At 37.1% G+C, this 14,170-nt stretch overlaps 1 protein-coding gene across 1 annotated transcript in view; it reads left to right on the top strand.

Annotated features, from left to right (window-relative positions):
- Positions 1–2,081: 2,081 nt before the first annotated feature.
- The window catches only part of LOC136797229 (cell adhesion molecule Dscam1-like), a gene marked incomplete at its 3' end in the record, with an annotated part of 56,645 nt that continues 44,556 nt past the window's right edge, over positions 2,082–14,170 (top strand). The window contains exons 1-2 of the mRNA XM_067053196.1: positions 2,082–2,145; positions 4,914–5,063. Coding sequence (XP_066909297.1) covers positions 2,082–2,145; positions 4,914–5,063 — 214 coding nt within the window. The remainder of the gene's footprint in view (positions 2,146–4,913; positions 5,064–14,170) is intronic.

The raw sequence follows: 14,170 nt of genomic DNA, 5'->3' as shown, positions 1-14,170 counted from the left end.
AGGAGTTCCGCGGCATATTGCCCACTAGACTGGAATTAATGCTAGAGTCCAATCTCACCAGGTTTGTCTTTCTGCTTCTTCTTGATGTGTTCATGTTTCGTAGCCTTTCCTTGCACAATATCTTCCTCTTCCTTTTCTCAAGAATCATCTGGACTTTAAATTTTCGTTATCCTTTTCTATACACTTTTCATTTTTTTTTTTTTTTTTTTTAAGCCTTTTATTTCCATCAGTTTGTCACCACTTCATCATCGGAACCTGATCAAAATTAAACCCATGTTTACGTTTCAGTAACTTCATGTTCTTCAACATAAGCTAATGGTTAAGACGCTTTGTATTCACTACCGGATTCTTCACTAACACAAACTAAATAGTCTTATTGACTTACATTGCGATTTATTAGCAAACACAGATGTTTCAGTGTCTTGTTTTATTTCTTTTTTGATTTCTGTTACATCTGTAGCATAGTCGAGTTTTCATATTCTTGAATAAATTTGACTTGCAGTAGTACAAGTCAAAATATGAGTTAATGCTCTCTGATTCACTGTTGTTATTATTAACTTTTTGACTTTAGCATCATTTTGTTTATAGACCTTATATTCTTTACTTTAATGGTTTCTGGGAGGCTCAAAATCTTTGGAAATAATCTCAAACGACCCGTAGGCTTTTAAGAAGATGTTTACCTTGAATTTCCACTTTGGAAGTTCTCAGGTCTTGTCAGCGGCCTGATCTGATTTATTTCATTGAAGCTGTTAAGATCTATTTTACGATGTTACTGTTAAACTGCTAACGAACTTTAATTGTTTTTACTTCACGAAGTATTTGAAATTACTACAAATTTTAATTTCGCGAACTGTCGGGGCCCATAACCTGTTGAACGCGGAAGTGGTGGACATAAATAAAATGATTAGATTAAGTTTTATTAATATATTTTTGTTTGAGAGTGGTTTAGTTTATTTAAAAACAAATTTGATCCTTTTTTCTCAACTTTATTCTTTACAAACCTTCAACGTTTTGACCCTCAGGTCATTCTCAAGGATACCTACAAAAAGGTTTTTTTTTTACTTCTACATAACAATTTCATTATTTCCTTCACTTAGATACTGATTTCTTTGGCCCTACCTTCATTTTAATGTCATTTTCTTTTTTAAAATCTTAAAAATTCAGGCTAATTGCCTTTGTCCCATCTTTAAATAAATTAATCATTAAAATAATACCATAATAACATTATAAAATTTTTGTTTTTTAAAAACAGATTCCTACTTTTTCTATATAATTCTTTCTTAAATTTAAAACTTTTACAATCCACTTCGCTTCTTTCTTTCATTTACATTTGCAACCTTAAAAATAAATTGAAAATGGAAAACATCCTAAATGAAGATAATACTCATAGAAGGTTGAGAATAGACCCTTTATTAGAAATAAATAAAAATGTAATAAATTATGTAGAAAAACTAAATAAGAATAAATATATTAATGAAGAAATTTTAAAAAAACAATTAATTAACAAACATTGCCACCATCCAAGAATGTTTGGATTAATAAAATTGCACAAAGCAGCTAAACCTTTAAGGCCAATTGTAAATGGTATAAATGGGCCAATTTATAATTTACAAATTTTTTTTAAAAATAGTTTCAAATATGTATATAAGGATGAAAATATAGATGTTAAGAATGTTATAGAGGTAACAGATAATCTGAAGTCGATAAAGATAGAAAATGATGACATATTGGTGAGTTATGATGCGGTATCCTTATTTACAAATATTCCTCTGAAAGTAGTTTATAATATCATAGGGGTAAGATGGGAAGAAACTGAAAAAAATACTGGAATAAAGAACAAAAAATTATTTTTGGATGGGATTAAATTGTGTTGCGAAAATGGGATATTTAAATATAATGGTGATATCTACCGCCAAAATAGAGGCCTTCCGATGGGTGGACTACTGAGTATCTATTTATCTGGTTTAGTAATGAATGAATTGATAAAAAAAGCAATTGAAAAATCAGGTATAAAATTAAAGGTTTTATTTAAATATGTTGACGCCATTTTCTGCGTTATAAAAGAGACAGATAAAGATAAGATGCCTGAATATTTAAATGATTATAATGAGAGATTAAGATTTACAATGGAAATAGAAAAAGAAGGCAAGTTAAGATTCCTAGACATGTTAGTAATGAGACAAGCAAATACATTATTAACAGAATGGACAAAAAAGGAAACATCGAGTAATATAATTTTAAATCATTTATCCTGTCATACAATTCACATGAAATACAATGTTATTAATAACTTTTTTAATAAGGCAATAAAAATAACGGATGAAATTAGATTGATGAAAATAAAGGAAAAATTATTTAATATGTTTCAAGAAAACTTTTACTCTCAAAAATTAATAAGGAAAATATGGGAATCAAATATCACAAAATCCAAAATAAAAGAAATTGACAAAAATAAAAATAAAAATGAAAATGCGATAAAAGCAAATAAGCAATACTATAGTTGTAATTATATAAAAGGTTTGTCAGAAGGAATAAAAAGGTCCTTTAAGGATTATGATATGGAAGTTATATCATTAATTTTCAAACCAAACAATAAATTAAAAATTTTTATAGCAGAACAAAAGACCCTATAGACAGTAAATATCAATCAGGATTAGTATATAAAATTCCATGCATTAATTGTCCAGCCATATATATAGGTGAAACAAAACAATATATAAAAGACGATATGTATCATCATGGAAATGATGTAAAGAATATGGAAAAGGAACCCAAAAAAAACAGCATTGGTTCAACATGTTCAAAATAAGCATAAATTTGATTTTGAAAATGTCCAAATCATTCATAAAGAAAATGATTTTAGAAGAAAGATATTAGAATCGATTTATATCTCAGAAAATATAAATTATACCGTCAACTTCAAATAAGATTCAGCTAAGAACCACGATTATTCAGAAATTTTAAGCAAAATTAATATGTAATTATTATATACAAAAAAGATGAGAAACAAAAAAATGTTCAAATCCTTAAATAGTACAAATGTATATATGGAATAAATATGAAATAATAAAAGTATGAATAGATGAGTAAATATGTTAAAAAATAAGATATAAAATAAAAAAGGGGGGTATATGTATATTTAAGAGAAATACAGATAAAATAGGAATAAATTGATATAGATAGATTAATTAGAATAGATTTTAAATATATTAAAAATGTTTGTGTTGTAAGCAGAATAATTAGTAATAAATGTTAATTAAATTATATTGAATGTAATTTAAGTGTGTTAATTATGTTATATTGAAATTATGTTAATTAAATGTAAATTAATGATTTAAGAAAAATTATGTTATATGATAAGGTGATAACAGAGTCCTAACCTGTTGAAAGTAGATTCTGTTTTAATGTTGCAAATGTAAATGAAAGAAAGAAGAGATGTGGATTGTAAAAGTTTTAAATTTAAGAAAGAATTATATAGAGAAAGTTAGGTAAGTAGGAATCGATTTTTAAAAAACAAAAATTTTATAATGTTATTATGATATTATTTTAATGATTAATTTATTTAAAGATAGGACAAAGGCAATTAGCCTGCATTTTTAAGATTTTAAAAAAAGAAAATGACATCAAAATGAAGGTAGGGCCAAAGAAATCAGTATGTAAGTGAAGGAAACAATGAAATTGTTATGTAGAAGTAAAAAAAATTAAAAAAAAACTTTTCATAGGTATCCTTGAGAATGGCCTGAGGGTCGAAACGTTGGAAGGTTTGTAAAGAATAAAGTTGAGAAAAAAGAATCAAATTTGTTTTTAAATAAAGAAAATGTTTTTTGAATGGCCGTTAGACCAAGTACATGACGATATACCTTGAATTTCCACATTTAGAAGTTCTCAGGTCCAGCCAGCTGCTCAATTCCATTTATTTCGTTAAAGCTGTTGAGATCCATTTTATATTACTGGTTCCACTTTAACACCCCACTCCCACCCTCCGTGGTAGCCTTAGTTAACTGACTTTTTAAACAGAAATTATAGCGAGTAGGTTGGTCGATGTCACAATCTCACAATAGGAGAACATAACACAAAAAAGGCAATTCTTCCCTCCCGGACCCGTCCTGCTAAGACCCCCGGGGAGCGACGGTCATATATCACTTTTGAAATATTAGCTTAGAACGGGAAGATAGTTAGGAGAATTTAAGATAGTTAAATCGAGCAATATTTAAAAATCGCATGAAATTGAAACACTGTTTTATGAGTAACGGTTAAATAACACAAAACGTTATTGCTGTAGTGAGGACAGACAACACAGACACACACAAAAGCTTGATGGCAACTTACCAACTGTCGTTAGACCAAGTACATAACGGTTAGGGAACTACAATCGATATATTCACAGTTTGGCACAGACCAAAATGTATACAATAAAAAATGATTTTTTACATCTCACTTTAACATTGGCTTCTCACACTCTTTAGTAAGGTATTACAGGATAAAGCTTGGATAATGTTTTCGTTGAAAATAAAAAAATTCCCCCTGCAACATCTATCAAACTGAACACCAATATTTGTCTTACCTTAAAGGAAGACAATGCTAAATAAAAGGATAAGTAGGAATGTTTCTTTGTCTTTAAGTTTGAGAATGGTAGAAAGTGAATATTCTTTGCAAATGGTAAGATAAGGGAAAATCCCCATAGGTGCCACACTTGATAACTTGCTTTCATTCCCATTGACACTAGTAAGCCTTAATACTACTTATCGGTTAAGTGAATCTTGGTATTTCTCTTTCAAGAGATAGCTATTTATTGATAAAGCTGCTAGAGCTAGAAATTTTATTTTGATTATTAAAAATTAAATAATAGAATTATTAAATCAGGTTTAGTATAGAATTATTTATCTTCCTTCTTAATCTGTAAATATTTCTAGATGGAAAATATCAAATGCTTCCTACCGGTGAACTTCTTGTGAGAAGATTGGATGATGCTGACGTTTACCGCAGTTATCAGTGTAGAGCTGTAAACACTTTGACTGGTCAAACTTTACTGAGTCTCCGTCGTGTACAGCTTCATGTTACAGGTATCATATATTTTCTTCTTAAAACAATCCATATACCTTCAGAGAAACCGTAAATTTTAATTCCCAGATATTGCTACACATCAACCTGTTACAGATTTTAGCCTCTACAGGTTATAGCTCCTTGAACCACTTTTAGACATAACCATGTAATTGGATTTGATTGAGTTAATAGTCATTTCTTTTCAGCTTAATGTTTCCTACCATGCTTGTGGCAGTGCTTACAAGTCTCTGCTTTCTGGAATTATAAGGATGTCATTGCAGTCGTGTCCTAGCAGCGTAAGAGGAAGTTCGGTGAGCGGGTTTTTTCCTTTTCCTTTGATGTGCGTTCGTGTTTACTCAGCAAGCGTTGGTGCCCTCTGAACTTCGGTATTTCCTATCAGACCCAATACGGCGAAGGTTATCGACATTGCTTGGCTACCTAAAAACAAAACTCCTCTATATCGACATAAATATGAGTTTCTTAGACTGCAAGGCAAATTAGATGTCGCCGACTACTTATATACTGACGGCCATAAAAATTACTTAGGTGTTGGGGCCTCGATTGTGTGCAATGATCACTAGTACCTATACATTCTCTTTATCACAGATATGTAGTGGCTATACAGCTGAAATGGTAGCAATCAACAAAACCTTATATGTTTTTCACCCTGCATAACAAAAACTGGTCATCTACACAGACTCTTTGCTGTCCTACTTAGCTTAAGAAATATTTTTTCAACTAACCCACTAAACCAAAACATATATTACTCATTACAGTCCGCCAACAGAAAAGGTATTTCAGTGTTTTTCGCCTGGGCCTCTGGAAACTGCGGAATAGCTGGTAACGAACTGGTCGATAGGGCAGCAAAAGTGGCGATTTCTGAAAGAATTCTATATCGCAAAGAGTCTGTCGATGATTTCATTGCCCTCATTAATTGGAATGGAGACAAATATGGAAAAATGTTTCCGATAACAAATTAAGGGAAATTAGAAGGGACGTCTCCCCTTGGATATCGTCAACGTCAATGTGCTCCAAGAGGAGGTGATTTTGACACGCCTTCGAATAGATCATACGCGAGTTAACGAACGCTATAGTATTTAACAGCTATTATTATAAACCGACTATCATTATAAACTATAGACATCTGGCACATTTCGAGAGACACTGACCGTAGAGGAAGTGAACTTTCCTTAGTATTCTATATCAATGTAGAAAGCAAGGGCCTGGCACTTAGGCAGGTACAAGCTGTCATCTCACAATGGACTTGCATCAGTCAAACTATTTTATGGTTACCATATGTAAGTCAGTACACACAAGTCTTAGGTCATGGTCTCTTTCTTAGAAATCTGACCACCCAATTTCTCGCCACGCCTTTTCCCCCCTTCCAGATATTTACTTCTAATTTCATAGTATCTGATTGGTCCAAACCCCTTCTCCTATTTCACTATTCTTCCTACCCCCTCTTCTCAAGTGTTCATATATATTTCCTAGACTAGATAGCTAAGTTAGAAGTAGAAGTAGAAGAGAGACACTCTGTAACAGTAACAGTAACATCTAGTTCTTGTAAATATGTTAGAATAAAGTCATTTTAGTCTTCACTGATTTTTGTATTATATAACTCGCGCCTGACCCACAGCAACGTTATGGCCCGCGGTCCTCCACTGTTATATCAAACTTGCAGTACAGAACTCACAGTTAAATACATTTTGATTGAATGCCGAGCACATAACTCCCTCAAATCTTTATATGATATACCAGATGATCTCCAGTCCATCTTCCAGGATAACAACTACACCATAGATAGATTTTTTGAGTTTCTACATCATTCCAAGCTCTGCCATAAAATGTAATAATTTGTTACCTCAGGTCCCCATGTTGTAATAGTTCCCCATTTCAATATAATCGTAGCAATGAATCAGGACCCTTTCCGGGATCATGAAAGGAGTTGATAAGAAAGTTCAAATATGAAATAAATTTATCTGTAAAATCTTATTATATTTTTTAAATTATTTTCACACTTTGACCTTCTATTATATCACTTTAACTTTTCTTCTCACCCTGAAATTTAAATTCTAAAATAATAAGCAGTTGGAGCTATATTTGCTATATGTTTTTTCCAACACATCCTAATACATAATAATAGATTCGAAGTAACATTTGAAAACTTTGAACAGCATGAGTTGTAGTAGGGTCTTGTTTTTATGGCTGTCAGGTCATTATGGGATCACCGAGAATGAAAAGACAGACTAGCTATAATAACAAGTCAAGTCGTAACATCATCAACATGCAAAGATGTTATTTCTTGGATCAAAGAAATGGGATGGCAAGAGTGGCAAAACGAATGGTTTTCTCACGAGAGACAACAAGTTAAGAATGGTCCAACAGACAGTGAAACTTCCAACCTGAAACTTGAATCTGGTACTGAGAGAAGATGGGAAGATTAACCCGTCTTCGGATAGGCCATACTCGACTCACCCACGGTCAGCTCAAGAAAAAAGCAAATGCACCGGTGTCACTATTGCAGAAACGATCTCACCGTTAGGCACATTCTCATTGAATATATTGCTCACGAATCACACCGATTTTTTTCAGATTTACAGGAGGTGTTGAGAGAACATCACACAACAATAACAAAACTTTTTCACTTCTTAGAAATAATTGATATCTATGATTACACATTGTCTAAATCTAATTCCAGGATGCATAACTTTTTATTTAAAAAAAAAACTTTATTTATTGATAGATATTACAATCTACCACACCGTTGTGGGCAATAGGTAATAGTGATGAAGTATTACATTCATACTAAAATAATAATAAAAAAAAATAAATAAATGAAAAAAAGTACATAAAAAGAATTTTAATCTCTCTTAAAATATATACAAAATGAATCATAAAGAAAATGAACGTAATCAAACTATGTGCATGAAAAAAAAATAAATAAAATAAAATAATGATAAAAATAAAAGAATTTCTAGTCACATTTACACTCTTACATACAATATTTACATAATCGATCTGAGAACTCCTGAGCCCACTCCCCTACGTGTGAGGGGTAGAGCAGAGCTCATAAGATCCCTGCGCATCCCTCTCGCCGTATCATTGGTAATAAGCCACTGGAGGCTGAGCAAGTGCGTTAAAGTCACAAACTCTCAACTTGAGCAGAGAATCTGACCATTGCCAGAACTCCAATCGTCCATTTATTTATTGCTTTAAAATAAGTCTCTTGTCCACTGCCGTTTCAACATTCGAGGTGGATTGTAGGGATGGGTGGAACTAGATAAGGAGTGATCCAAAGGATTAAGATGGTTAGAAAGGTTTATATAGTTTGGTATTTGGTAATTTGTATGGTATTAGGTCAAGGACAAAAGGGATATGAAGGTCATAGTGTAGTGATCTGTTGGAAACGTAATAGGGAGCATTAACTATGGTTCTAAGGATTTTGGATTGGATACGTTTTATGTTCGACGGTTTAGCTGTTCCCCAAAGTTCAAGTCCATATAGGTCTGAGTATAGTCTTATAAATTAGAAGTTTATTTTCATAAAAATTTGTTGAGGTTAATAAACTTCCAATTGAATGTAATTTATTTTAAATTATCATATTGTAGCATAACGTTTCGGGACTACTGTCCCATATTCATGTACTTTAAACCTACAAACAATAATAATCCACCATAATAACAATCTTCATCCATATGTATGACGGATCATCCGTAGGGTATGTATAGTCTATATACATCTTGGCAATCTCCTCCAAGGTGGTTGCCTGGGCACCTCTCACTCTAATAGCCGCCATCACTTGTAACGGCTTAACCTTTCCCAGTGCCACCCTGTACGGGATACCCCAGGAATTCTTTTCTGATTCCTCTACAATAAATTGGTCCCAGGACTTCTTCTTCTGGCAACGCACCCCGTTTCGGTATACCCTATACCTATGCTTGGATTCTTCTCGAAGTGCAGACCTCCCCTCGTCGTTTCTGCACTCCTGGTACCTACGCCTGGCCCTGTAGTATTCTTTTTTTAACTGCGTTAGAGCCGGCGTCCACCAAGGAACCGGACGTACTCTCGCCCTTCAGAGTTGTAGGGTAATACTCGCCGCTTCAGTGATGGCGCTCCTCATCTATCGAGGTCATCTCCTCCTATTCTCTGTCAGCCAGTATTCCCTCCAATTCACTGGAAAACGCTCTCCAGTTCACCGATCGAGTCACAAAGCCCTTTTCTACTCCTGGGGCACCGCCTTCCTCCTCCACCACACTGAAGGCTATGACCCGGTGGTCGGAGCTCGTGTTTGACCGTAGGGTCCAGTCCGCAATACGCTTTGCTATGGGAGCCGTTGCAAGCGTCACATCTATCCAACTCTGGCCCCGCGCTCCAACAAATGTGGGACCGGAAGGCTTGTTCATGATGACCTGCTGACACCACGCCACGCATTCTTCTACCAACCTCCCTCTAGCGTCCGTGCGAACAGAACCCCAGCCCGTGCTCCACGAATTGGTGTCGGAACAGACTATCATGCTTTCATACTTTAGCGCGACAGCCTCCACAGCACCTATGTTATCCTCTACATTGATATTTACATTCGCTTGTCGTGGCGGCAAATATGCTGAAACCAGAGCAAAGGCAACTCTGCCCCATCTGCCCTTGGTGAATTGTTTCAGTTTCGTTACGTCGAGGGCAGGGTTAACGACATTAATCGCTGCTCTAGACCTCCTCTCGCCACTGCCTATACCGACCACCCTCGACGTAGTTCCAAAACCTGTAACCACATTCTTTCGACAACAAGGCTCCTGAATCGCCAAGATGTCAGCACTTCGGGCGAGAGTTCTCAATTCGTCCGCGACCACTCGTCTCTGGCCCATATTGACCTGCATGATATGCAGCCTACGCATACCGGGTCTTCTTCGCCTGCTTGACCATTAGAGTGAGAGGTGCCCAGGCAACCACCTTGGAGGAGGTTGCCAAGATGTATATAGACTATACATACCCTACGGATGATCCGTCCCAGGACAGTGCAGATGATGGAATGGTTAGACGCACCACGTTATACCCACCAGGTACAGACCTATGTCCACCATGGGATATGTGGGACCTTCGTCTTGCCGTGGACAGACAAAGGATCGGGAGGGCTCCAGGACTAGATAGCATAGATGCTGCAATCCTCAAGAACAGTGCCCCTTATATTGAGGAAGAGTTGTTGGATATATTTAACGAGTGTTTGGATAAGGGGTACTTTCCAAACAAGTGGAGGATTGCAGACTTGAGACTGCTCTACAAGGGAGGTGGTAAGGATAAAGAAACGCCTAAATCCTATCGACCAATATGCCTCCTCCCAGTAGCTAGTAAGGTTCTGGAGCACATGATCGTCCACAGGCTTAGACCAGTCCTAAGTGCCGCAAGTCATCCACGGCAGTTTGGCGGAGAGGCCGGAGAAATATGTCTTATTGATCATGTTTGACATCTCTTCCGCCTTCAACAGCGTTTGGTGGCCCCGTGTACTCCAGCGGTTGCAAGAGCTCGACACCCCCAGTAATCTATACTCCCTCGTAGGTAGTTACCTCAATAACAGGAGTGTCAGGATCAGGGGTAACTACTACGAGGTCGTGGGAAAAATCGAAATAGGATGTCCCCAGGGTTCGGTCCTAGGACCAGCTCTGTGGAAGCTGGTATTTGATGAGTTGCTGGGGGATCTGGAGGACAAGGGGTTCCTTGCCACGGCCTACGTCGATGACCTGGCAGTCATCGTGGCCAAGAACAGTAGATCCAGACTAAAGACAGAAGCGGAGAGGTGTGTGAGTCTCGTAGGAGAGTGGTGCGTGAGGAGGAAGTTGAGTATGGCAGCAGCCAAGGCTCAGGCCATACTCATAAGAGGCTCCACGGACAGGGCTCATCCTATCACCCTGGATCTCAAAGGAGAGAGGGTTAGACCGGGGAAGGAGGTGACATACAGAACGGTGTCACATGTGCTGGCCACAGCGATGCCCCTGGATCTCATCCTCAGGGAGGATGTCCTTAAATATGAAGTGGCAGGGACTGGAAGCGCTACCGGATGAGCTCCGAGAGAGGATCTGAACCTCCATGTTATATTATCATGTTATTAGATTTAAAATCCTATTCCCCATCCACGATCCTTTTTCCCGAAATTCTACTTCTCAACTGTTCAGTCATGACTAATATTTTGAATTTCTGCCATATCAATGCAAAATCCCTTATCGCACACTATGTTGAATTTCAGAAATACTTTCTTGACAATTTTTATCAAATTATAGCAGTATCTGAAACCTGGCTAAAACCTTTTATCCCTTCCTCCCAGAATTCCCTACCAAATTACTCGCCATGACTGACCTGATCGCACGGGAGGTCGTGTTGGATTATATATCCATGAAAGTTAGGGCCAAAATCCTCCTACAGTCTCCTTCTCGTGACTTTGCTCACATGGAATACTTGTTTATTGAAATTTCCTCCATTACCTCTCCTCTGTTATTTGCCGTAGTTTACCGCCCTCCTCGTGTTCTATTCGACAACTTCTTTGAATCCTCCCTCGTCAATCTGGTTTCCCACTACACTAATATTATTTCCCACTACACTAATATTATTGTCGCCGGAGATTTTAACGTGAATATGCTCTCACAATCTCCTGAAAAATATTGCCTAGCTTACCTGATGTTTTCCCTTTACCTTCATCTTCTTCCTTACTCTCCTACCCATCACACCCAATTTTCCGACACCTGGTTAGACCTTTACATCTGTGACCCCCATCAAAATCCTGTCTTCTTCTCAACATCCCGTTCCATTTCTCTCAACACATGATCTGATCCAAATTACATACGACCTACCCGTGAAATCCTATCCGTGACCTCCAAAGTAGTATCATACCGCAATTTAGACCTTATCACTAATGAATCCCTTCAGCCTGACCTTAATTCTCTCCAATGGGACATCATATATTCCCATAACTCCATTGACCCCATGGTAGTCACCCTGATCTCAAACCTACAATCCATATTAGATATCCATGCTCCTTTGAAAACCAGAACCATACGCCGTCCCATTGCACCTTGGCTGACCCCCGAAATAAAAGAAGAGATGCAACGAGGCGACCAGATGACCTCAATGACCATTTCTTATCCTATGCTGATAATTCCTCTCTTTCCGACATTCAACAACACAATTTCAATCCTGAAGACTTTTTTTTCTCACATCTGTCCTACGATGAATTACTTTCCGCTGTCCTAAAATTCCACACAAATGATTATGGCCCTGGTAGTATTCCAGTAAAACTAATAAAATCCAGCCTCCCTGTCGTTATTCCCGTTCTTTACCATCTACAACTTTTCATTGCAAAACTCCATATTCCCATCTTCCTGGAAAACTGCCGTTGTCCGACCTTGAAGAAAATTTCCAACCCTAGCTCACTGCACGACTTCCGTCCTATTTCTCTTCTATCTAACCTTTCCAAACCGTTAGAACGCCTTGTCCAAAATCAACTCTCCAACTTCCTAGATGAACGTTCCCTTATCAACCATTTCCAATCTGGATTTCGATCTGGCTATTCAACACAACCCGCTCTCCTTAAAATAACCCATGACCCCCAACACTCCATTGAACACCAAAACCTCACTATCCTCATCCTTCTAGACTTTTCCAAAGGGTTTGACACTGTTGACCATAACATCCTCTTTACTAAATTGCATAATCTTCCTCTATCCAACAGTGCCCTGTGTTGGTTCAAATTTATCTCTCAAATCGGTCCCAGTATGTAGTCGTCCCAGGTCAACCTCCATCTAAGACCCTCCTCAAGGTTCCTCTCTATCTCCAACTTTGTTTGCTATTTACATTAATGACCTTCCCCTCCAGATCCATCACTCCCAATACCACATCTATACAGATGATTTCCAAATATACTTGTCCTTTCCGCCTTCTGACCTATTACCAGCCACAGGGAAACTTCAAGAAGATTTGGATGGGATTTGTGAATGGGAGAGAGCTAACGAGTTGAAGTTAAATGTGGAAAAGACGAAGGCAATCTTAATAGGCTCCAATCATCTCCTTAAAACTGTTCCTAATATTCCAACTCTATTCCTACATGATAGGCCCATCAAATTTTACCTCACCATCAAAAAACCTGGGAATAACCTTTGATCAAACACTTTCCTGTAAAAGCCATGTATCCAATATCTCCCGCCGTACCCTTTTAACTTTAAAACGTTTAAATTACCTTCGCCACCTATTTCCATTTGAAATTCGTAGACTCCTAGTCACTTCACTAATATTTCCTCATTTTGACTATTGCTGTACAATATATGGGGGAGTCCCTGGGAATCTCGTGGCGAAATTAAAACGTTTGATAAACTGCTGTGAACGATTCATCTTAGGGATCCCTAGGGACGCCTATGTTTCCCATTTATATGCAGAGCTGAAATGGCTTTATCCTTCCTACCGTCGTGAGTATTTCCTGGCATCCTTCATTTTCCAATTCATCCAATCCCCCCGTCCTTCATACATCTCCGAGCTCCTTCAATTCAAATCCTCTATTCGTTCCCGCAATACCTGTTCCCGGTCTTCAGATTTACACACAAGGGCCCACCGAACCGCTGCTTTCGATAGATCTTTCATTATCCGAGCCTCATCCTTATGGAACTCCATCCCTTCCAACATCCGTCGTTCAATACCCTCCCTACCTTTAAATCCCGCCAGTTAAATCATTTCTTATCCATTTAGACCCCATAAAATTGTAAATTAATATAACTGTAAATACGTTGTTAACTATTATATCATTCTTAATTACTTTTACATCGTATTATTTTCTCTTTTTTATTTATTCATTTTTTTTTTCAACTTTCCTCCTAAAGCATGTCATCCTTCAGAAATATCCTACATCATTCAGAAGTTACCTACCCGCAAAGCTCCCGGTTATGACCTAATTACATCCCATATTCTAAAACATCTTCCTCGAAAATCCGTTCTATTCCTCACCTACATCTGTAATGCTGTGCTCAGATCCACTTACTTTCCTGACCCATGGAAATTATCCATAATCAAAATGATTCCCAAACCTCAAAAGCCTCCTGAATACCCATCCTCCTACCGTCCTATCGCTTTGTTACCTATCATGGGCAAAATCCTTGAG

The sequence above is a fragment of the Halyomorpha halys genome, unplaced genomic scaffold (genome assembly GCF_000696795.3).
Source record: "Halyomorpha halys isolate HHAL.00 unplaced genomic scaffold, Hhal_1.1 Scaffold1385.1, whole genome shotgun sequence".
Lineage (NCBI taxonomy): Eukaryota > Metazoa > Arthropoda > Insecta > Hemiptera > Pentatomidae > Halyomorpha > Halyomorpha halys.
Note: the sequence above shows the minus strand (reverse complement) of the source record. Positions and strands in the feature narration are given on the sequence as shown.